Raw genomic sequence first — 24021 nt, forward strand, 5'->3', positions numbered from 1 at the left:
TATTGGTGGAAGGCATGAGCTTTCAAGCTACACCAAGGTGGCTACTTGTGTATTCCTGGAATACTGGATTTTTCAGCAGTTCTGGGAAAGGCGTGACCCCATCCCCGCCTGCATGACCCCATCCCCACCAGCGTGACCTCAGATGCCCCATCCCTATTGCTGTTTCCCTGAGCTTCTTACCCAGCCCCTCTCTCGTCCCTTGACTGTTTATGGGTTTAGCATGGAGCCTGCTCTACTCCCTGTGGCTACTTACCCTCTCCTAGCTTCTTGCTAGACTCCTTACTCCAGGGCAGGATCACCGGACTTACTCTCTCCCTGGACTTCCTTCTCCTCTCTGACAACCTCCCCTATTCCAGGAAGTGACAGCAGCTTCCTTCTCCTACAATTCCCCCTTCTGCTTTCAGCCTTCTGGCTTTGTAGTACTGTTGCAGCCCTTCCCTCGCTGGGCTTCACTCTTATTTAACCCTGGCCCTCCCTCTCAGGGGTGATGCCAGGTATTTTAATTTGTGTCTCAGACCCTCATTAATCCTCTCAGGGCTGGTGTGGGGTGCAAATCAGATCACATACCAACAAAATCACCTCCAGAGCCCCCCATCTCCACTCCCCAGCTTGTCCAGCTCCCTGCAGCCCAAGGAAGAAAGATGGGCCTTACAACATGCACTGGAGTTTAACTCCTCACAGTTTGCACAACAGAGACCTACTTTTGATAAAAAAATAAGCAAAGAGTTTATTTACTAGAAAAGCCATAGATTCCATGCTAGAGTATTAAATGTATAGCAGTAGGAATGTACTACCGACCACCCGACCAGGATGGAATTATCAGATGAACATGGTATGTTGGGGAAGAGTGAACGTGGCTTTTGCAAAGGGAAATCGTGTCTCTCCAATCTATTAGAATTCTTTGAAGGGGTCAGCTAATATGTGGATATGGTGTACTTGGACTGTCAGAATGTGTACTTAGTCCCACTTCCTAAGTGAAGTAGGCAGTCATGGAAGAGGAGGGAAGGCTTATGGATCCATAACTGGTTAAAAGATAGGGGGGAAAGGGTAGGAATAAATGGTCAGGTTTCACAGTAGAGAGTGGAGAAAGATTCCCCCAAGGATCTGTACTGGGAACTGCTGTACCAGTGATAGAAAAAGGGGTAAGCAGTGAGGTGGTGAAGTTTGTACAGTATGTGATACAAAATTACTCAAGATACTTATGTCCAAAGCTGACTGAAAAAGGTTTACAAAGCAATCTCACAAAACTTGGTGACTGGATAACAAAATGGCCAATGAAATTCAATGTTGATAAATGCAAAGTAATGCACATTGGAAAACATAATCCTAACTATACATACAAAATGATGGGGTCTAAATTAGCTGTTGCCACTCAAAAGAGAGATCTGGGAGTTATTGTGGTAGTTCTCTGAAAACCTCGGCTCAGTGTACCACCACAGTCAAAAAATGACAATGTTAGGAACCATTAGGAAATGGATAGATAATAAGACAGAAAATATCATAATGGCCACTATATAAATCCATGGTACTCCCACACCTGGAATACTGTGTGCAGTTCTGGTTGCCAAAGGACATTATGGTCAAAAAAGATATATTACAACTAGAAAAGCTACAGAGAAGAGCAACAAAAATGAACAGGAGTATGGAACAGTTTCTATATAAGGAGAGATTAAAAAGACTGGGATGGTTCATCTTAGAAAAGAGATGGCCAAGGGGGGATAAGATAGAGGTCTATAAAATCATGAATGGTGTGGAGAAAATGAACAATTCTTTATCCCTTCACATAACACAAGATCCAGAGGTCACCACTGAAATTAACAGGCAATAGGTTTAAAACAAACAAAATAAAGTATCTCTTCACACAACACACGATCAACCTGTGGAATTTGTTTCCAGGGGATGTTGTGAAGGTTAAAAGTATAACTGGGTTCAAAAAAGAATTAAATAAATTCATAGAGGTTAGGCTTATCAATAGCTATTAGCCAGGATGGTCAGGGATGCAAACCCATGCTCTGGATGTCCTTAAATCTTTGAGTGCTAGAAGCTGGGACTGGACAACAGGATGAATCACTCAATTGCCCTCTTCTGTTCTTTCCCTCTGAAGCATCTGGCAATGACCAATAATCAATGTACCATTGATCTGACCCAGTATGGCTGTGCTTAGGAGACTGGCTCCAGAAAAGACTCAGACTAGCCTAACCTAATCACAAATGAGTGCAGCGTTGTAAGCAAATCCTGGGTAGAGTTCAGTACTTCTACGCACTTTGGTGATTGGCATATTGAAATGATATAGATAGGCCCAAGCCTGGCAAACATTTCAGAGCATGAATAACTTTACAGAACTGAGTAGGGGGATTGGGCCAGCCCCGCCTGTTGTCCCATTTTCACTTTGGGAAATAGGGTCACCATAGGCAGGCAGCACAGATGCAGGCATGGAACACTATTGAGTAGCTAGAGTCCCAACCCTGCTTCAGGGTTTAAGAATGTGTCTGCGGGAGCCTTCAGCCAGTCAGAGGGGCAGGTTCATTAAGTGAATCAGCAGAGGGCAGTAAGCTGTGTCTGGATTCAGCTGTGGGTCCCTGACACAATAGAGGGGATCACTCCTATAACTTGCTTCTGTGGCAAGATATTCAAGCTTAATGAAGAAAGATCAAGTCCTTAAATTTCTCCCTATGAGTTAGTATTGTACCCCATCCAGTGGCAGATCTTGGTATTGCATTATTATAGCTTTTCTCCAATCTTCCTTGAAATGTGTTGAAATGTGGTAAATCACTTGATGATTACCTGTTCTGTTCATTCCCTCTGGGGCACCTGGCATTGGCCACTGTCGAAAGATAGGATACTGGGCTAGATGGTCCTGTGGTCTTAGCAAACATTTTTATGTACATTGATACTTTTAATATAAGAATTCCTTCCACTAACAGTGCCAAGAAAGATTGGCACGTCTGGAAATTTTTCTGAGGCTCTGTGTGTGTTTGGAGGGCAAAATGTCATGCTAGGCTACTTTGTTATTCACATAGGCACTGATTCAGGAAGGCACATAAGCATATGTTAATTCAATCCCTATTCAAAACATCACTTAAGTATGAGCTTAAGTCCCATTGAGTTGCCATCTGTTTGAAGTTAAGCCTGTGCTGAAGTGCTGTTATGAATAGGGTGTTTTCCTAAACTCGGGCCATAAGTATGTCTACACAGCCCATCCTATGAGCCTCCGAGCCTGGGGCAACAGACTTGGACTCACAAGCCTTGTGCTACCACACTAAAAATAGCTGTGTAGATGTTGCTGCTCAGGTTGGAGCTTGGGCTCTGAAGCCCACCCCTCTCCCTAGGCTTCAGAGCCCAAGCTCCCGCCCGAGCCACAATGTCTACACAGCTACTTCCAATGCTGTAGCATTAGCCCCATGAGCATGAGTCTGTCGGGCTGGGCTCTGAGACTCGCTGCCAGTCACTGTGTAAACATATCCAAAGAGACCAAATGTTTCAGATCAAGAATGTATTAAATAGCTTTACCCAGCCAAAATAATCCTCCAAGCCCCATTTAAAAAAATCACATAACTACTTTTAGCTCCGTATCTTGTTCTGAAAATATCAGCCACTGCAAACAACCTGCACTCATGTAAAGTGGTATTGAAAAGGAACTGACTGGGAGTATTTTTACATGCATGTCTAAGTTTCTTTGACTTTCTTTAACCTATGGTCTAGCAGTCATCTTGTGTTGTATGACCGTGAATGGCCTGTGTTATCTATAGATGACAGTGTCAAATAGTTTTATACTACGTGGCTTAATTCTCCATTTCCCTGAGGCCGTGTAATGCTGCTCTGGCAGAGTAAAGAGGCCTAAAAGTGGGTGGAAATGGCCACCTCTCAAGCTGGTGTAGAACAAGCCTAAAGGCTCTAAACTGCTGGAATAGTACTGGTGCTCCTTGGAGTGCTGTGTTCAGCCAGTGGCTTTCTTTATGGTCCACCTCACAACCCCAGCATATTCAACAAAGAAATGTTTTGCTCATGTGGTTTTAGCCTCCTGTGTTTCCTGGTCATGGGTTAGTAGTCTGAACTTGGCCTTAGGCTAATCTGAAAGTTTTCAGTCAAAATTTGCATTTAAACTGGCTGTGTAGCTTAATCTATGTGACTTGGAACAATAAAAACATCGCTTTTAAAAGCAAACCGCTATTTTACTGTACCTAAACAGCTACATTATATTTCACTATCACTTTGTTTCTTTACATGGTTCGCATATGGGGATGGAGTGGAGTGGATGGTTTGCCGGCACAATTACACAGCAGCAGCTATCAGATCTGCCAGCTGGGACTTTGGAGTTTTTCAGTAGGATCAGAATTCTAGGGCTGGTGGAGGCTAAGCAAATTATGGAGTTGTTTGCAAGAAATGTGTGTCGGCTGCATTGTTAAGACCACATCTTGTGCCAGCTAATCTATGTGTTTTACAATAAGATTAAACACAGAGGTGCAGATTCTGATACCCATACTCGCATTAAATATCCCTTGTAGTCCCATTGACTTTTGTGGGACTACTCGTGGGATGAGGAACTATTCAGTGTGAGCAAGGGTAAATCATAATCTTGCACAGAGATGGGCAAATAAAAGCTAAGTGATGCCCCAAATAACTAGTATCTCTGAAATAAATGATCAGAAGGAAAACACAGGGATGGTTCTAAGGGCTTGTTTGTTATGCTTTTTGCAGGGTGAAAAAGGATTTCCTGGTGCTCAAGGTGTACCTGGCCAGACAGGTTTCTGTGGCCCTGAGGGACCTCCGGGGCCACAAGGACCCACGGTAGGTTGCTGACCTGCATGTGTGTATGTGGTTTCAGAGTTTACAATTTTGCTCAAAGATGTTGTAAAATGTACTTAGTCAGGATCTACAGAGTTGCTGCTTGGCTAATTACTGAAAGTAATTGATGAGAGCTCAAGAATAACATTCTGCTGGTTCAACCCCCAGCGCTCTACATCTGCAAGTGTAGCCAAGCACTTAGTCTTTAAGGTGCCACCAGACTCCTAGTTGTTTTTGTGGATACAGACTAACACGGCTATCCCTCTGATAATTGCTTCATAGACTTATTTACTTAGCCTCACTTGGGGCTGGTCTACACTCAAAAATTAGATTGGCCCAGCTACATTGCTCCGAGGTATGAAAAATCCACATGCCACGCGATGTAGTTAAGCCAGCCTAAGTCCCCAGGTAGACAGCACTAGGTCAATGGAAGAATTCTTCCATCAGCTTAGTTACCACCTCTCGGAAAGGTGGATTACCTTCTCTGATGGGAGAACCTCTCATCAGCATTAGTAGGGTCTACACTGAAGTGCTACCGCAGCTCAGCTCATAGGCGCCTACTCCGTGGGTGCTCCAGCTCCCCCCCCTTTCCCAGCTCCTCCTGACCGCCGTGATCAGCTGTTCTGTGGTGTGCAGAAGGGGCTGGAGAGGGAGGAGCAGTGACAGGGCATGTGTAGCGAGGTCGAGACTCATCGGTGTGGCACCTCCTACTGGTCATCTCAGGAATTAGCTCTCCAGCTTACAGAGCGCCTGCTTCTGGCCGGTGTCTCACTTGCCTTAGGCCCTATGTCCCTCCCGGACCCTTTACCTCGGGGTTCTGCCCTGCCCACACTCTGGGTCTCCCCTCCCAGGGGAACCCTCTATCCCCACCTCGCCTCAGTGGCTACTGTCAGTCATCATCTAGCTCCCGTTCACTGGGGCAGACTGCAGTGTAATGGCCTCTCATCATTGGCAAGGGGGGTTGGACCAGCGGCCTCTGCCTAACCTCGGGCTGCACCTCTGCAATCCCAGTATCTGCTTTGGCCTTTAACAAGGCCTGCAGCCTGCAGATTTGCCAGGCTGGAGCTCCCCACCTCCTCTTGCCTTTCCCCAGCACTGCTCTGTCCAGTAACCTGCTCCTAGGCAGCTAGGCCCTTCTCCCTCCAGACAGAGAGAGAGAGAGTCTTTACCTTCTGGCCATACAGCCCTTTTATAGGGCCCAGCCTGGCCCTGATTGGCTGCCTCTCAGCCTTTTCTGGTTGGCTATCAGCCCCAGCCCTCTCCAAGGGCTGGCTTTTAACCCTTGCTGAGGCCGTAGTAGGGTGACCACCCCTCTACAACATGCTTGGGGGAGGGGTTGGAACTGGGCGGGAAGAAGTGGGGGTGGAGTGGGAGCGGGAAGAGACTGGGCAGTGTGGGGGTTTGTGGGGGAGGGGTTGGGGCTGTCTGTTACAGCTGTCTCCCTGCTGCATTCCTTTTTTTCCCCTCTCCTTTCTGTTTGTACTGTGTGGCCGCCCCTCCTGCCCATGGTGCTAACTAAAGTCACAGCCTGGCCCTGCTTATGGGAATGGCTCGTGCAGACTGACTGGAGCCATTGCTCTGCTCAGGGAGGGGGGCTTTTTGCTCCTTTGTCTAGCTTCTTTGTTCGGACCTGGCTCGGTGTAGGGGGCTCTGCCCAGGAATGCAAGACCTAAAAAGGCCAAATAGCTGAGCATATGAGTCATACCTGTGGCTCAGAACATGCCCAGGCATGCCTATGCCTACCTGCAGTTTTTCCCTGCCTTCTCTCCTTCCCTATAACAAGGGGAACCAATAGGAGTTACTGGCGGGAAACTGCCTGAGTTTGCCTTTAAAACCAGACATTTTCTGATCAGACCTCAGAGAAGGTCCTTGCTTTGCCACCTGGTCTGATCAGCTAGGGGTCTTTGGGGGGCCCTCTCCCCACTCTCATTTGTTTTTGAGTGTACCCCCGTTTTTAAACTCCCCTCCCACGAACAACGAATTTGTGCCTGGAGATCTCCTGATTATTGTAAGCGAATCGAGTCCTCTCTCCATCCTCCGATGCTACTGCTGTTCCTGTCTCTGTACTTGCTGCTGTCCTGGGGATTGGTAAGAACTCCCTCTTGCAAACTCCCCCTGTTCTAGCTGCTGGCCTTGTTTCCCCAGCAGACAGACCCAAGCTAACTCCTTGGTCTGTATCCGTAATCTGTTTCTTGCTCCGCAGCGCCTTTGCTGCTAAAAATAAGCCTGTGCCGCTGCTAAGCTCTGCCTCCCTGGACTCTATCCTGGGCAGCCTACTTGCAGTTGTCCCACTGCTGCAGCCACCACCTTAAACCCCCTGCTTGGAGCTGTATCCTGGGCACACACCACTCTGCCCTCTGGAACTACCCCTAGTATAAGGTGCACCCATTAGGTTAGGTTTAGCCTTTAGTCTAGATAAATTGTAATTTCATTTTGCATAGCTGTGGTTAAGTTAGGTTTAAAAATTGTTTGCATTGAACTCTGTAAGTTAGGCTTAGAGAATTGTTGTATTGTGTTTTGTTACTTGCTAATTTGTGTAGTCTTGGTTAAGTTAGATCATAGATAAAGACCTTGCTGTGTTCTATATAATTGTGTTTCCCCCGTTCTCCCCGTGCCCCCCCCCAGGCTTCCCTAGTCTTTGCTGCTTAAACTTACAGCCTGTCTGTTCTCTGTGTCTCCCTGAGCTTAAATCTCCCTCCGCAGCGCCTCTGCCTTTGGTCTCTGCTCCACCACGTGCCCCTCTTCCCCCACCCCAATCGAGCATAAAACCCCATTGGTTACCCTTTTTCTCTCTAACACACCTCACATTTTACATTTACACCACTGTAACGCATTTTTACCTAGAGTTGTTGGTTATTTAACACATTTTACCCATAACTGTTAGTTGGTTATATGCTGCTGTGACACACCCTTTACATAGAAATTGTTAGCTACCTGTTACATTTATACTTCAGTGTTAATTGGTTACCAACTGTATTGTACCCCACTATTGAAACCCCCTATACTATTTACTAAAAGAAACCCCTCCCCAATTGTCTACCTTGACACCCCCCATACCCCTCACTATTGAATTTTCCCTGTTTTTGAGTATAGACAAGCCCTTTGACTCTCACCCGCTGACTGCACCACTGCATACATCACCTCTGAATTTCGCATACTGAAGGTACGTCTACATTGCAAAAAAAAAAAACCTGCAGCAGCAAGTCTCTGAGCCCAGTCAACTCATGGGATTCACTTGTGGGTCTAAAGATAGCAGTGTAGATGTTCCCACTCACACTGGAGCCCAGGCTCTGAAACCCTGCAATAGAGGAGGGTCTCAGAGCCTGGACTCCAGTCCAAGTGGGAACACCTATACTGCTATTTGTAGACCCATGTGCAAGGCCCGAGACCCCAAGTCAGTTGACCCAGATTTTGAGACTTGCTGCTGCAGGGTTTTGTTTGTTTGTTTTCAGTGTAGACATATCCTGGGTCTAATAGAGGGATACGGCTCGGCTGAAATTTTCCATTAAAGCTGTTTTTTGACATAAAATTGGATTTTCTATACTGAACAATTTTTTTTGCAAGAAGTGACTGCTTTCTATAGAATCTGTAGCTTTCTGCTGAAAACTTTTGGGTTTTGAGTTCTTGGCAGTAAACTCAACTATCTGTGGAAAATATCAATCAAAGGGTATTTTTTGGGTCAAAATTTTCTCTGAGGGGATTGATTATTTATTTGTTTATTTTATTGATCAGGCTCCTTCAGTGTAACTACCATAAGTAACGTTCATGCCAAGAGGCTAGCAGAGAGGGATGTAGCAAAACAACTAACAGGAATGTGCCATAATGTCTCTGTTGAAGTAGATCATCTCCTGCTGGGACTTACACCTTCTTTCAGCTCCTCATTGTGTAAGTTCAATTTACACACCATTAAGAGGTTTAAAGAGATATAAAGAAGCCCTGAGTGTAAGGGAGTTTACAACAGCAGGATGGCTGTCACAGGTCCAGTCAAACTCCCGCTGCTGGACACTCACCAGACTGCGGAGAGGGGTACAGCCACAAGATCCTGTGTGTGTTTAAGCTTCCAGATTCTGAACAGAACCCATATACTGTTCCGGTCTTGAGGCCTCTGGACACACTCTTGGGGTACAGATCATTTGTCTAGCACCCCATCCTGAGAGATGCAACCACACAGCCCACTGCTAAGCCCGCTCAGACTCCCTTATCGTTTAAACACGCCCTTTCCCAGAGATTCAGCCCTCTGGAGTTCTGAACCCACAGTTTACCACTTCAAGGGATACATGGTAGGTGTTACACATACAGTGCACACAAGCTTTGCACAGGATTCTAATACCATTGCACTTAACTGCATGAGAAATACACAGGACTATACCAAAACAATAAACCCTACATGAGTTTCCCTGCTTCAGTTTCCTCACCACTCCAGCACATTCTTTGGGCTCTGGTCACAGTGATCTGGGGCATCCAGGATCTTTCTGCTGCAGTGCATGGCTTGTGTTCTGAAACATGGAGCCTTCTCTCCCCAGCTAGGCTTCCCTGACCTTGGCTGGTCCATCTCCTTCCTTCTTCCTGCTCAAAGCTTCTTTTGTGGCCCTGTGAGTCTCTATATGTCCCACCACCAATACCTGAAACAGACAAGCTGGAGGAGGTGGTATATAGGTCACAGTGCAGTCATTAAAGTTAGGTACTCTCCATTGTGCTTAGTTTGGTATGTATTTGCTACAGGTCCTGTCAGCCCATGGTGGATACACATAGGCAATGAGGCATTAATTCCATGGTACAATAATGTTCATAACAACAACTTCACAATATTAACCAGAATTCATAAGTTGTATGGACATATTCCCTGAATACCACAATAGCATTTATTGCATCTAATATCACATCTAAATTTCGCCCTCTCTATTTACAGTTGGCATTATTGCAGCCTGTCATTTAACCAGAATGTTTTTATATGTAATATTTTAATTTTATTTTCAACGCAATAGAGCAGTGTGTTTGTAAAGACTATCCATAAAGGACAAACACAATAACATTGAGCCACAGATTGTGATGTGGAGTGATCTCTTAACTATTTTGCATCCAAGAACTATGTCTATCATCATTAGAAATGGATAAAACCAAATTCGTGCTGCGATAAATAATAAAACAAAAGAAAAGGGGGGAAAAGGAGAAGAAGGAAGCCTCTGCAATGATCTCTTCTCATTGATCATAGGAACTGTCAAGCTGCATAGGGATTTGCACTGTGTCCTGGAAGAGTAGAAAGAAACATTTGCAATATTTAATTAGTTTATTACAAATTCATTTTATTCAAATTTGTCTCAGACAAAGAGTTTTGTTATCAGGAAATCACCTCCTCAAACAACAAATTACTTTGTGTGTAAATAAATCCTGCTTGTAATTTTTGTTTGGATACTGTTTCAATATTTGGTATAAATCCATGCTGTGTTTACAAGAATGTTGCAAAGGTATTTTGTTCAACTGGTTAAAAAAATGTTAAGTGGAACCAATATACTTTTATCAAAGGGAAAGTGACTCAAAAGTACAAATATTAACTTCAGTAGGAATGTTTGTGAATAAGGATGGTCCTATCCAACATGGACCTCTCTGCTGTTATGCATTCCTTTGCTATCCCTTGGGTGGACTGTTGTAATGCATTCTGTTTACTTATACTTTAAGGCCTCAAAGTAATGTATAAACACACATACTCCAGTATTCTAGCCTCTGCAGTCTTTCGGTTCCTTTTTGGGTGCAATGGAAGGTGCTGGTTATTGTCTATAAAATCCTAAATGACTTGAGACTTAACTCTATCAGTGACCACCTCCCCGAATAGCACTGTTGGTTTTTGTTGGGTTTTTTTGTGTGCCTGTAATGGGATAAATACCTTTTGAATAATTAGAGGGAATGGTAGAGGCTGGGGTTTGTGCCGACTGTTGTGAATTTTTGTTCATGTTAATTTCTGTAATGCACAGATGTGAACAATATAAATAAACAAAATAAATGAGTTGTATGTTCTCACCTTGGCATTATAAAGATTGCACAAAGATTTAATACGTGCTTTTTTTTCCGTTTGGTGTTTAGGGTTTTCCAGGGCGGATAGGTTTAGTTGGACCCAAAGGTGAAAGGGTAAATATATATTTAAGCAAACTTTTAATGTATTATGTATCCTGTTTATTATTAAAGTGATTTAATAACTGCCTTTTCTATAAAATCAAATAAAAACACCATATCATGTTGCTATATTTTTGAAAGATGTGGCACTGAACTCCCATTTTTTCCTTTTTTAGAATGGTAGCTGCTGTTTTTCAATTTGCTGTGCTGCATATATGAGATTTCATGCGTGTGTTTATGAAGTATTGGCCTGTTTTATGTAGGAGTCAGACTAGATCATAATGGTCTCTTCTGGCCTTAAAATCTGTTAATCTCCATGTAACAGGTTGCAGTCATATGAAGTGTGCCCGTGGAATAGTTGGTTAGGTAAAGTGTAGTAGTCAAATGAAAATCCCCGATAGGAAAAATGCATGCAATAATTTTTTTACTCTATTAATTTGTATTATTCTTTCTCTGTTTCTTTTTGTATCATTAGGGAATGCTAGGATTACCTGGTTTTTCAGGGCTCCCAGGTCTTCCAGTAAGTAAAATAAAACTAGATAAACCAAGTCCTCTACTTATACAGCATCTCAGTATTCCCCAACCCAGTGTCCATATCAGCATTGTCTCTATCAATTAACCTAGAGGTAACAATCTTGGTATCAGCAATTCTTATTCACCATACTGTATCCACGTAAACTATTTCAGTGTAGTAACAGGAAAATATAAATGTTCAATAACAAAACTGTGTCAATTTTTAACTTGTTTAGGGTGAACCAGGAAACATTGGTCCTCCTGGAGGTCCAGGAATTCCAGGATGCAATGGCCCAAAGGTAGGGATCAAGTACAATGTGATGACAATGAGGATTGCTGGGAGCTAAGCTTAAAAATCAGTGGATACTGCCCAAAAGTAGTCTCAAACATTTTCTCAAATGCACGGCAGAGTTCTTTTGTTGCAGCTTGCAACTTCACTGATTGATCGGATAGAAATTATGTTCACAAGAATAGCCTGGAAAGCAAAAGTATTGCAAGTACTCGTGTGGCAATCTTTTCTTTGTCTTCTATATTGTTTTACCTACCCCAAAGATGCAGGATAATGGGAAGTGGAATAATCATAAGCAATTTCACCCAGCAGTTTGAAATTCTATGTTCTGTGTTGTGCTTTGAGCCTCTATTCTTGGTATGGGTATGAGTCCTGATGCAGCCTGAGGAAAAGTTAGTCTGTAGTTAATTACTTTATTTCAAGTTTTCATTTTATTTGACCCCAAAATGGCTTTCATCTAGTCTTACAGTCATAGGCGTAGTTTGGGTGGTGCCAGGGGGCATTGCCCCCCCCCCCAAATAGAGGGGAGGCATGGGGGGGGTCATGCGTCGCTCCCCTCCCCCCATTTCTGCGAGCATTGAGTTACCCTGCAGGGCTTGCGTTAATCGGCCTGGGGTAGGGGGAGAAGGTGAATTTGTCATTCCTATGCTGCACTTCCCCTTCTGCCCCCCACCCCCACCCCACCAGCACTTTTCCCCTGTACTCCCAGCCCTCCATCAGCAGGTGGGCACCGCCTCCTGGGTCCTAGTGCCTACCTCTTTCCTCTGCAACCATGAGTGCCCACAGGGGTGGGGTGTGTGGGTGTGTGTGTGTGTGTGTGTGAGGAGAAGAGGCAGTGGGAAAGGGGGATGGAATGAAGCAGGGGATGAGAAGGGAAGAGGAAGGAGGAGGGGATGGAGAAGAGAAGGGGATATGGGAATGAGCAGGAGGAAGCAGGGCCCCGGCATGTGGCGTCCCCTGGGCCCCGGCATGTGGCGTCCCCTGGGCCCCGGCATGTGGCGTCCCCTGGGCCCCGGCATGTGGCGTCCCCTGGGCCCCGGCATGTGGCGTCTCCTGGGCAGCAGCAGCCCCAGCCCCAGCAGGGAGCCAATCGCAGCAGCACCAGAGCAGCGACATCGCTGCAGCAGCCAGTGCCGGATGGCCGCCAGCAGCAGCTGGGGCTTCCCCTTTATGCCGTCCCCCCACCCCACCCCACCCCACCCCCCACCACTGGCAGCCTAGGTACCACTGTAGGTGGGGGGAGACAGCCAGTGAACCCAGGGGAGTAGCTTCAGTATGTATGTGTGCCTGGGCTCACTTTGCCCACCCAAATATAACAGTCAAATTGCATCTATGCTTACAGTAAAGGAAACTGAATATTCTGTAATACTCTAGGAGCACAGGAAAGGACTAGTTAATCATGGATAAATAAAGAAAATGCATCAGTGGCTTTTGTAACAGTTACAATGTTTATTACTGTCAGGGTGAACAAGGATTTCCAGGGCCTTCAGGCCCAGGAGGTGCTCCAGGCAAACCAGTAAGTGGTAACATTAAACATAATGTGCATTTCTACCATATAAAGCCCTTAATTCCTTAAAGCTTAAAATGGTTGTTAATATATTAATTAATTAAGCCCCACAATACACCTGTGAGTTGGGATTATATTAGTATCCCCACTGGCTGGAAAACAGTGAAAAGGTTAAGAGAACATTTTCAAAAGTGACCTGATTTTGAGGGCCCAATTGGAAACACATTGGCTCTGAGCTTCACAAGTGATGGACACCTGCAGTTCTTGCTGGCTTTGGTTGAAGTTGTGGATGCTCAGTACTTTCTACATATCAGGCCCTGGGTGTCTCAAGCTGGGCATCCAAAAACAGGAGGCACCCAACATTAGAAAATACTCTTTAAAAGTGTACACCTAAGTGACTTACCTAAGGTAAGTCAATGACAGAAGCAGAACCCAGGATTCTTGCTTTAACCACTAGAGCTTGGTTTGCTCTACAGAAATTATATCAAAGGTAAACTATAAACAAGGAATAAAAATGGAGCACTGTCGTTGGCACAAAATCCCTCTAAAGATATATATCTTTTTCTATTTTAAAAAGTCCTCCTACACCCCAAAAAGAGTCAGGCTGCACAAATCAAATTTACAATAATTTTGAAATCCCAGCTGGTAGGCTGGGCCACTTTCCAACAAGTAGTCCATTCTTCTGAGATTGAAGTCTGGTGCACAAGGCATGAAATTCATCCTTGTGTATCAGAACCAGCCAAGGTTACTCACCCATGAATTCATGAAAATAAGTCATTTTCTTAAGTTTGCCTCTACTAAACATCTTGACTGCCCTTATCACCTGTGTTACCAGTCGCCTTTTTTAACAATATGTTTTTTATTATTTTTACTGTCCCTAGGGTATTGATGGCCTCAAAGGAGATAAGGTAAGTTATTCACAGTATGTTGTATTGAATATTCATTGAAGAGCAAAACTTTGAATTTGTGCAGCTGTTGGTAAAAGATCTATAATAGCTATCTTCAGCCACTGCAGCTAGAGAGTTTATTTCCTCAGAAGAAGAGCAATGCAGCTAACACCAGAACCTAGTATATGATTGCCACATTCATCCTTGGTTACAATTCAATATTTCTTATTTTCTGTGATTACTATTACTGAGTGTTGTAAGAGTATTCTTTACAAACACACCAGGGACCAGGTCCCTCTCCCAAAGAGTTTATAAGTGCCATGCAGACACTGGATAAGAGTTCAGATCAAAGGAGTTCAGAAATGATCAGGAAGGTCATTTTTGGAAAGCTTCAGAAGAGTGTGTTTGAAGAGGAAGACCATTCTAACCACAAGGGCAGGAAGAAATGAGGCATGAAGATGAGTTACTGTGAAAAGTCAAGTGCTGAGTCTAGTTAATATGGGCTCTGTTTCATTTAAACACAGCTATGTGTTGCCCACCCCAGGGGTTGCTACAGGAAGAAATCTTCCTTGAGGCAGAATTCTTCCCAGAATGCCCAAGCACGTAGCCTGCAGAATGCCCGTACTGCTACATGGCTTTATGAAAATGCAGTACTCTCTTCTGTGCACAGGGACCAAGGCCGTGACTTTTTTTCCTGCTGCACCTCCTTGAAGGTGTCTTTCAGCCCCACTTACCTGGAGATAGCAATCTGCACACTCCACAGAGTTCAGGCAAATATGCATGACTGCTGCACAGATTATCAAAGGGAGCTCCTTGAGCCCTCCACCTTTCATGTACACTAGTGAAGCAGTTGAACACAACATGAATCTGAATATTTTGGGTCTGATTCTTCACTACATTATACTCATTTCACATCAGTGTAACTCTGATTTCAGTGCAGTTGAACCGGATGAAAACCTGAGTAACACAGCAGTGAATCAGACCTTTTTCCTTTAAGAAGTTCTCACAGTTTTTTTTAAAATGCAGCAGTGTTGTACAAAGACTTTGGAGATGACCATGATAATGTGGTCTGAATTGCTTTCATCCTGTTAGCAGCACTCTTACCCTGGTGGGAACAAAGACACAAATAAATAAACAATAAAGCAAAGATGACTTTGATATAAAGAAATAAAACAAGAGATTTTGGCCCCCGCGTGAATGTTTTACTCTAGGAACTGTTCTTATGTAGAGAACTTGACACCATCAGTTACATGATGCAATTCCTTTTGGGCCAGATTCTGATCTTAGTTGCCCCAGTGTAAGACCACAGTAACTCTAGTGAAGTCAGGTGTAACTCAGATCAGGTCAGAAAGAGGCTCTCTGTATTCTGTTGGAGATTATGCAAAATGCCAATAGTAGAACTCTTGTAATAGAATCCAATAAACATATCATTAAAAGAAAACGTTAGATAAAACCAAGTATGTGTGTGAAGGAAGTATGTGTAGGTCTAAAAAGAAGGAGGTTCATAAGGACCAAGAAGTACAGATCATATGTACATATCGTGTAGTATGTATTGAATAAGGATTTTTTGGTAGAATTGTCCATAATAGACAATAGCCAGCATTAGGAGATTTCTGTTGTTGGATTTCTCTACTGTATATCCTATTGTGAGCTTTATTGCCTCAAGTTATACAAACAAGTTTCATAATATAACAGTTGATGAGGCTTTTTTAATTACTTATTGTCAAGGGGTGCCCTGCAAGTGGATATGACCCAGGATATGATGGGAGAGGTGACCCTGGATTACCAGGAATACCTGGACGCCAGGTAATTAAAAGAATTTACGCTGTGCTGTGTATATATTTTTTAAAAAGTAATGTATTATTGTTCTTAAATCAGAAAATAACTTCAGTTTTCAATGTGATATTGGGTTTATATTATAAAGGTGAGAGATATAAAGTTATTCTTTTTATCCTTTTCAAAATTCAAATTTCCCCAAGCCAGTAGGGGTTAGTTTTGCTTACTAGGACTGGTGGTGTTTACTATATTAGTTAAGTATAGGGGACAGGGGGTCAACAGTGAGGTGGCACTATTTGCAGATGAGACAGCATTAATTAGGGCAGCAGTTCTCAAACTTTTTTTTTTGCGGACCACTTGAAAATTGCTGAGGGTCTCGGTGGACCACTCAGTGATCTTTCCAAATGTTGTTTGTACCATTAACTAACTATTGTAAAGCGCTTTGGATAAAAGCGCTATATAAAAAAACTTAAATATTAACTTTTTTTGTTCTATAAATAAAAGCGCACAACTCATATTAATATCAGTAGTTGTACCTTTCTAATGCAATGGATGTGCCCTCTCTCCCCCACCATGGCAGCAACCAAGCTGGGCTGGGAAGGAGAAGGGGGGGTCTCTCCCCTTGCACAGCAGCCACAGAGCTGAGACGGGGAAGGAGGGCTGTCTCTCCCTGGCAGCCGCAGCCTGGGAGCTGGGGAAAAGCGCCTCTTTCTCTGGCCGCTGCAGCCCTGCACGTTCCAAATTTCCCCACCCCCTCTTCTCACCCCACTGAACCCTCCTATCAACCCCCTATTCCCCTCAAGGCCACCACCTCACCTTACATGTGAGTCTTCTCCAGGGTCCAGGCACCTAATTAGTAGAGCCACACCTGTGCAGCTCCACTAATTAGGTGGGTGGCCCTTCATTCTCTTGTGTGTGGCCACCCAGGCACACACCTTAGAGGGAACTATCTGCAGACCATCTGAATGGAGCTTGCAAACTGCTGGTGGTCTGCGGACCACAGTTTGAGAACCTCTGAATTAGGGTAATTGAAGCTGGAGAAGAGTGTGGGGTACTTCCAAATTATCTAATAAAGGTTCTTGAATAGGCAGCATTATAATAAATAAAATTCATTGTTGATGAATGCACTTTGGATGGAATAATTTGATCTACTGATATACATTGATGGTTTCTAAATTAAATAACCACTGGGGGAGAACATCTGGACAACATTGTGGACAGCTTGATAAAGACCTTTATTCAGTCTGCAGCGGAGGGCAAGAAGCAAACAAAATGTTATGGTACTTAAATAATGGATTTGAAAATATTATCAAGCCTTTCTGTGATTCAAAGATATGCTCTAACCTGGATTACTTTATTTAACTCTGGTCACCCAATCTCAGAAGGGATATATTAGAAATAGAGAGACGGGCAACAAAAATGCTTAGAGAAATTTCCATATGAAGAGAGACTGAAAAGATCCTGACTGTTTAGAGAGAAGAATAAATAGAGAGAATATGGTAATAGTATACAAAGGTGTATAGCCTCATGTTACAAGGCACAAGCCAACCAGTAACTGATGGAGTTAGGAAGAAATGTTCCATCTGAGTGGTTGTTCCATTGGTGTCCACAGAGGATATGTCTAAACTGCAGGGTAAACTCAGCGTTCGATCTCAGGCTAAAGCCTGTTCTCTCTTCCCTCTACGTACAAATTGCACTAACCTAGGTCACAGACCCAGGGTACCAAGACCTCCAGGGGTGAAGAGTTTGAGCCTCAGTCAAGCCAGGAGCCAGGGTTCAAACCCTATTGCTTTGCAGTGTAGATGCAGTCCCACTGGACTCATGTTCTGGGAGTCCACCAAAAGTATCCCACAATCCCATGGGCCAACTTTCTTTGTGGTCTGGACAGTCAAGTTTGGTAGACGGTCAGATTTTTTTCATACTGCTAGCAAAGGGCTAGAGTGGCTACATATTGAGAGGGACACTAGGAAGTCTGTAATAATGGTGGTTGGACTAAGGCCCACATAATGCTGTGCAAATCCTGGAGCCCCAGTTGGGTCCCAGAGTCCAACAATTCCTAGCCTGGGATTACAAATGAGTGTAGATGCTCAAGCCCTAGGCTAACAAACCCGAGATCTGCTAACTCAAGTTCTACTAGCTCTGGGCTGACATTGCAGCGTAGACATACCCTAAAGGATTTATGGCACTTTCCTGTGGATATGGCTGTGTTCACAGACAGGATTCAGGATTATTAGGAAGACTACTGGTCTGGTCCAGGATGGCAATTCTTTTGTTCATAAGTGGATCTGCCCAACTTATCGCAAATTTGAACAAGTAATATTTGTGAAATAGCAGTAATGATTTCCATGGAAAAACTGTAATTTTTCCATTGAGCGTTTTTGGTTCCATAGTTATAAAAACCTATACTTAAAAGATGATTTTTATCATTAATATAAAGACATTAAAAACAAAAGCCTGGATTAAATAACACTGCACTGAGACATGAAAAGAAGGAAATTCAGAGATAACATTACTTCTATGTCTGTAACTCACCCTCTCGTGCCCAGATATTTCCATGCATAGTGGATCATTTATATTCTTGCATTTTTTTACCATCAGGAAATTTATTCTCATTTCTTTTTTAATATAAAGGGTGAACCGGGTCCTCGAGGAGTCCAAGGGCTAGTTGGACCACAAGGCCCTCCGGGATCTTCAGTGAGTATAAAATCAGTATATTTTTATGATTTAAGGCTGGGAGTTTCCAAGGAGCCTAAGGGAGTTAGGCACCCATCTCCCAAGAATATGGGCCACTGACTCCTATAGATAGTTTGAAAATTCCATAAGTTTATAAAATCTGTAAATTCATGTGTCTGACAGATTTGTTTTTATTATTTTTTTATGTTTGCTAATTAAAGTATAGATTTTCAAGAGTAGCTTCAATTTGTGTGGGCATAATTTTGCATCTTTAAATAATTGCACATATATTTTTTTAATTTGCATTAAATTCTAGTTATACACATAGTGTTTGCACTTGCAAATCAGGTGTTTAGACATACTACAGACATTTGTATCCACAATGAATTGCAGGCACAAAAAATAAACCATGGCAAGACCTGGCTGAAAATTTGGCACTAGAAGCTTGATCCAAAACCCATTGAAGTCAACGGAAATACTCCCATTGACTTCAGTGGGCTTTGAATAAGGCTCTATATCAGGACTGAGAATTCTACTATTTTACTGTGCTGTTTTTTTCCTTTTCATTTAATTTTGTTTTCTCTAGGGTGTTTCAGGGAGAATGGGACTTCCAGGACGTAAGGTAGCTTGAGATTTGCTATAAAAATTAACTCTTAAAACTCATGTAACATTTTTTCATTCGTTATTTGTGGGTGCTTTTTAAAACAAGAAAAAAGTAATGTTTTAAAAACTCTTTTGTAGGGTGTCATGGGGATTAAGATCATAGGAACCAAAGGAATACAGGTAACTATGTAATATAATTATAACATTAGAAAGTTTTGCTTCAGATTTCTTCTTACTATGGTGAAATCTTTTGAAGAGGAAGTACTGTGAAGCAAAAATAATTTGTGCTACATATATTAATGGAGAATCTTTGCAGATTACTTTCACTAGAGTAGGGGACAAGGTGACATCAAAGGACAAACTGTTTTCACATAACAGTGAAAGATAGAAGCAGGCTAACAGTTTAAGAAAAAGCTTAACTTCTTGGAGGCAGCCATCAGTATTTACTAATAGAAAACAGAAATGTGGTTTACATTACATTAGCATATAGTGTTTGGAAATCCTGTTCCTCTGCTAGCCAAGGAGTTGAATAATAAATAAACTAATAATAGACTTCACTCTTAGATGCTCTGATGCCGCCTTTTTAAGTGTTCATCTTCATGATGCTATCTGAAACTCCAAGAATATCTTCCAAGAAAACCTCCAATGTTATACCATAAAAAATAGGATGTTTTGTCACTTTCACTATTATATCACCCATGATCAAGTGTGTCTCAATGCAAATTACAGTTGACTATAAGCAAATATATTGTCTCGTAGACCCCAATCTTGTAATTGGATCCAGGCAAGTGGATCTATTCATCCGTGCAGAGTCCCAGTTTAGTCATTGGAGTCCTCATGAATGCAATATTTTGTCTGTGTGCAGATCTGATTACAGGAGTTGGGTACACTGAAATTAATGTTAATTCTTTGAGTGCTTGTTCATGTCCATTCCAATTAGGAGTGTGCATGCTGTGTGCACGCCAGCCGGAAGATTTTTCCCTTAGCAGCATCCGTAGGGTCGGTTTGGGTGCCCCCTGGAGTCACGCCTTCATGGCGCCCAATATAGTGCCCTGCCGACTCCCCACCCCCTCAGTTCCTTCTTACCACTGGTGACGGCTAGCTGGAACATCGCTCGCTCTTGTGGCAAGCGCTTTGGCACACCATGGCCACAGCAGTGGCAGCCATCATCCCAATGGCCCTTTTGGACACCCTGGGTGTACCACAAGAGCCAGGGTCAGGCCTAAGGTCCTGGTTGGCATCGGTGTTTTGGCGTCTTTTTTTCCACTGCCAGCAACGCCGGCACCACCTACAGTGGCACCGCTGACCAAAGTGCCTACCCCGCTGTTACAAACAGCTCCGGCACCAACCCTTCCTTCAATGGCACCGACGACGGCTTCAGCTCCGACTCCACTGGTGTCAACAAGGTCGGCGCCGCCAGATCTAGTGGCTCCCACACCAACCGCAGCACCGAGGCTCCCACCTCCAATGGCCCTGCCACATCCCATCAAACACTGCGTGCCGAGAGACCCAAAGAGCACTGAAGGCAGTGAGCAAGGTCTGCTGCCAGTTCTCTCCTGGTCATCCTCACCAGATGAAGCAGTCACAGGGGCGTCAGTGAACCCAGCTTTGGAGGATGATCGGGTTCTCCAGCAGCACCTCGCATTTTCACCAAATGCATGGCAGTCATTGTGGCGTTCCTGCGCAGGCGCCAGATTCAGGTTTTCCCTTACCTTGACAACTGGCTGATCAAAGGCCACTCCAGATCCCAAGTGGAGGAGCAGGTTGGCTTCATAAGAAGGACCTTCTTCGAACTAGGTCTCCTTCTCAACGAGGCCAAATCCACTCTGTCCCTGGTGCAGAGGATGGAATTTACAGGCACAGTGCTGGACTCGACCCAAGCCAGGGCGTACCTCCCAGAAACTAGATTTCAGTCTATAGGGGACATCATACGGGGCCTCAGACAGTTCCCTACGACTACAGCAATGAACTGCTTGAAACTGCTGGGGCACATGGCTGTGTGTACCTACATAGTACAGCATGCCAGACTCGGACTTCACCCACTTCGGTCATGGCTGGCATTGGTTTATCGACTGGCCTGGGATGCTCTGGACGGCATTGTAACCCTGCCCCGCCCTGTACTAGACTCCTTCCTGTGGTGGCTCGACCCACAGGTGGTTTGTGTGGGAGTACCTTTCACCAGCTCCTAGCCATTCCTCTCATTAGTGGCAGATGCCTCGGATCTGGGCAGGGGAGCACATTTGGGAGACCTCAGAACTCAGGGCTTCTGGTCTTAGGCAGACCTCGCTCAGCATATCAACATCAGAGAGCTGAGAGCGGTGCGTCTGGTGTGCCAGGTTTTCAGAACCCATATATCAAGCAAATGGGTATCAATCCTCACAGACAACACCACGGCAATGTTTTATATCCACAAACGGAGGTGCACGCTCCTCTCCCCTGTGCCGGGAAGCCCTCTGGTACTTTTCTGTAGAGCACTCAATACACCTGCAGGCTTCATACCTTCCCAGGATGTAGAACAAGCTGGCGGACAGCCTCTGCTGAACTTTTTACGGCCACAAGTGGTCCCTCCAGTAGGATGTAGTGAGCTCAATTTTCCATCTCTGGGGCTTTCCCCAGATAGACCTGTTTGCCACACACAGGAAGTGTGAACTGTTTCGCTCCTTCATGAATCACAGTCTGGGTTCCATCACGGATGCCTTCCTTCTTCCGTGGGGAGACCGTCTGCTCTACATGTTCCCACCAATACCGCTGGTCCACAAGCTGGTCCTCAAGGCCCACAGGGACAGGGACCGGGTCTATTGATAGCTCCGGCATGGCCATGCCAGCACTGGTTCACATCTCTCCTGGAAATGTCTGTGGCAACCCCGGTCACCTTACCGTTGATCCCGAACCTGATCATGCAGGATCACGGCCGCCTCCGGCACCCAAACCTAGAGTCGCTCCACCTCACAGCTTGGATGCTCCATGGCTAAATGTCATGGAACTGTCCAATTCTGATCAAGTCAAACAAGTTCTCCTTGGCAGTAGGAAGCTCTCTACAGGGGCAACATACCTTGCCAAGTGGAAGAGGTTCCCTCTCTGGTTGGAGCAGCACCATCAGTCACCGATGTTTGCCCCGGTCCCTTTCATACTAGACTACATCCTCCATCTTAAACAGGCTCTGTCCTTGTCATCAATAAGGGTCCACTTGGCCGCTATCTCTGCCTTCCAGCCGTGCGCAGGCAGTTTCTCAGTCTTCGTGAACCCTATTGTTACCCGTTTCCTCAAAGGCCTCAGCAGGCTCTACCTGCAAAATCATCAGTCTGTTCCAACCTGGGACCTTAACCTGCTCCTCGCCAGACTTACTGGCCCCCCATTTGAGCCAATGGTGACATGGTCCCTCCTTTATCTCTCTTCCAGGCTGGCATTCCTGGTGGCAATAACCTCAGCTAGGAGAGTGTCAGAGCTCATGGCACTTACATCTGAGCCCCCTTACACAGTATTTCATAAGGACAAGGTTCAGCTCCGACCACACCCGGCATTTCTCCCTAAAGTTGTCTCCCACTTTCACATGAACCAGGACATCTTCCTCATAGTGTTTTTATCCTAAGCCACATTCCTGCGACAGGGAGCGAAGGCTTCACTCATTGGATATCAACAGAGCACTGTCCTTCTATACAGAGAGAACTAAGCCGTTCCAAAAGTCCATCAGTTATTCATAGCGGTGGCAGACAGGATGAAGGGCCCCCCCGTCTCATCCCAGTGCATCTCGTGGTGGATCACAGCTTGCATTCGGGAGTGTTACGGCCTAGCGAAGGTGCCAGCTCTGCCAATCACCGCTCACTCCGCCAGGGCTCAGACCTCCTCAGCTGCATTCCTGGCGCAGGTCCCCACCCAGAAGATCTGCAGAGCAGCGACGTGGTCCTCGATACACGCGTTTACAACGCACTATGCAATCACAAAGCAGGCCAGAGACGATGCAGCCTTTGGACGAGCCATGCTCCAGTCAGTGGATGACTCCGACCCTACCTCCAGAACTTTGGCTTGTGAGTCACCTGGTTGGAATGGACATGAACAAGCACTCAAAGAAGAAAAAATGGTTACTCACCTTCTTGTAACTGTTGTTCTTCGAGATGTGTTGTTCATGTCCATTCCAATACCCATCCTCCTACACCTCTGTCGGAGTAGCTGGCAAGAAGGAACTGAGGGGGTGGGGGGTCGACGGGGCACTATATTGGCCCAGGCTGACCCTATGGACGCAGATAAGGGAAAAATCTTCCGGTTGGCGTACACACACCTGGTTGGAATGGACATGAACAACACATCTCGAAGAACAACAGTTACGAGAAGGTGAGTAGCCGTTTTTATGTAATCACCTAGCTGGTAAACATATTTATTGAAATTGTCTTGGCTAAATTCCTATAAATGGAACTGATGACCTCAGGTGAACTTGACTCTTCCAAATTCTAGCTAGCTAGCCTCACAGAAGACATTACTATATTTGTTGTAAATTGTTACTGATAACATATGCAAAATAACATGTGAATGGCTGTTTTAAAATGACTGTTGACGGTTTTTAGGATTTTTTCTCTTCTCAGCAGCCCTCAGTGAAAGAGTGCACTAAAATTCCAACATTTTAGGTCAAACGTGAAAGCCGATTGTGTCAGGCAGCAATCTATTACAAGCATCTATCTGTATTATAATAGGCTGCAATCTTGAAAAGAATTTAGCAAAGGGACTATGTACTTTACTGACAGGTTAACTTCGTCAGAGTGGGAGAAGAACTCCAACTGCTATGAGGAGAGATTCTTTAAAAAACGATTAGGGAGAAAATGATGCTATTTCGGTTTTGTAAAAACTGCATTGGAAACAACAGTTATATCTGTGAGCTATTTTTTAGG

The 24021-nt window shown here is 44.5% G+C and overlaps 1 protein-coding gene across 3 annotated transcripts in view; it reads left to right on the forward strand.

Annotated features, from left to right (window-relative positions):
- Nucleotides 1-24021, forward strand: part of COL4A3 (collagen type IV alpha 3 chain) — a 120228-nt gene that overhangs the window by 28508 nt on the left and 67699 nt on the right. For 2 of the 3 annotated variants that reach the window (XM_045031181.1, XM_045031180.1), the window contains exons 3-12: nt 4699-4788; nt 10864-10908; nt 11369-11413; nt 11643-11705; nt 13158-13211; nt 14084-14110; nt 15818-15895; nt 18497-18559; nt 19125-19160; nt 19280-19321. In XM_045031181.1, the coding sequence (XP_044887116.1) occupies nt 4699-4788; nt 10864-10908; nt 11369-11413; nt 11643-11705; nt 13158-13211; nt 14084-14110; nt 15818-15895; nt 18497-18559; nt 19125-19160; nt 19280-19321 (543 nt within the window). Of the gene's footprint in view, nt 1-4698; nt 4789-8627; nt 8671-10863; nt 10909-11368; nt 11414-11642; nt 11706-13157; nt 13212-14083; nt 14111-15817; nt 15896-18496; nt 18560-19124; nt 19161-19279; nt 19322-24021 lie in introns of those variants that run through there. The other variant, XM_045031182.1, reaches the window with a different exon arrangement.

This window comes from Mauremys mutica, chromosome 9 (genome assembly GCF_020497125.1).
Source record: "Mauremys mutica isolate MM-2020 ecotype Southern chromosome 9, ASM2049712v1, whole genome shotgun sequence".
NCBI lineage: Eukaryota > Metazoa > Chordata > Testudines > Geoemydidae > Mauremys > Mauremys mutica.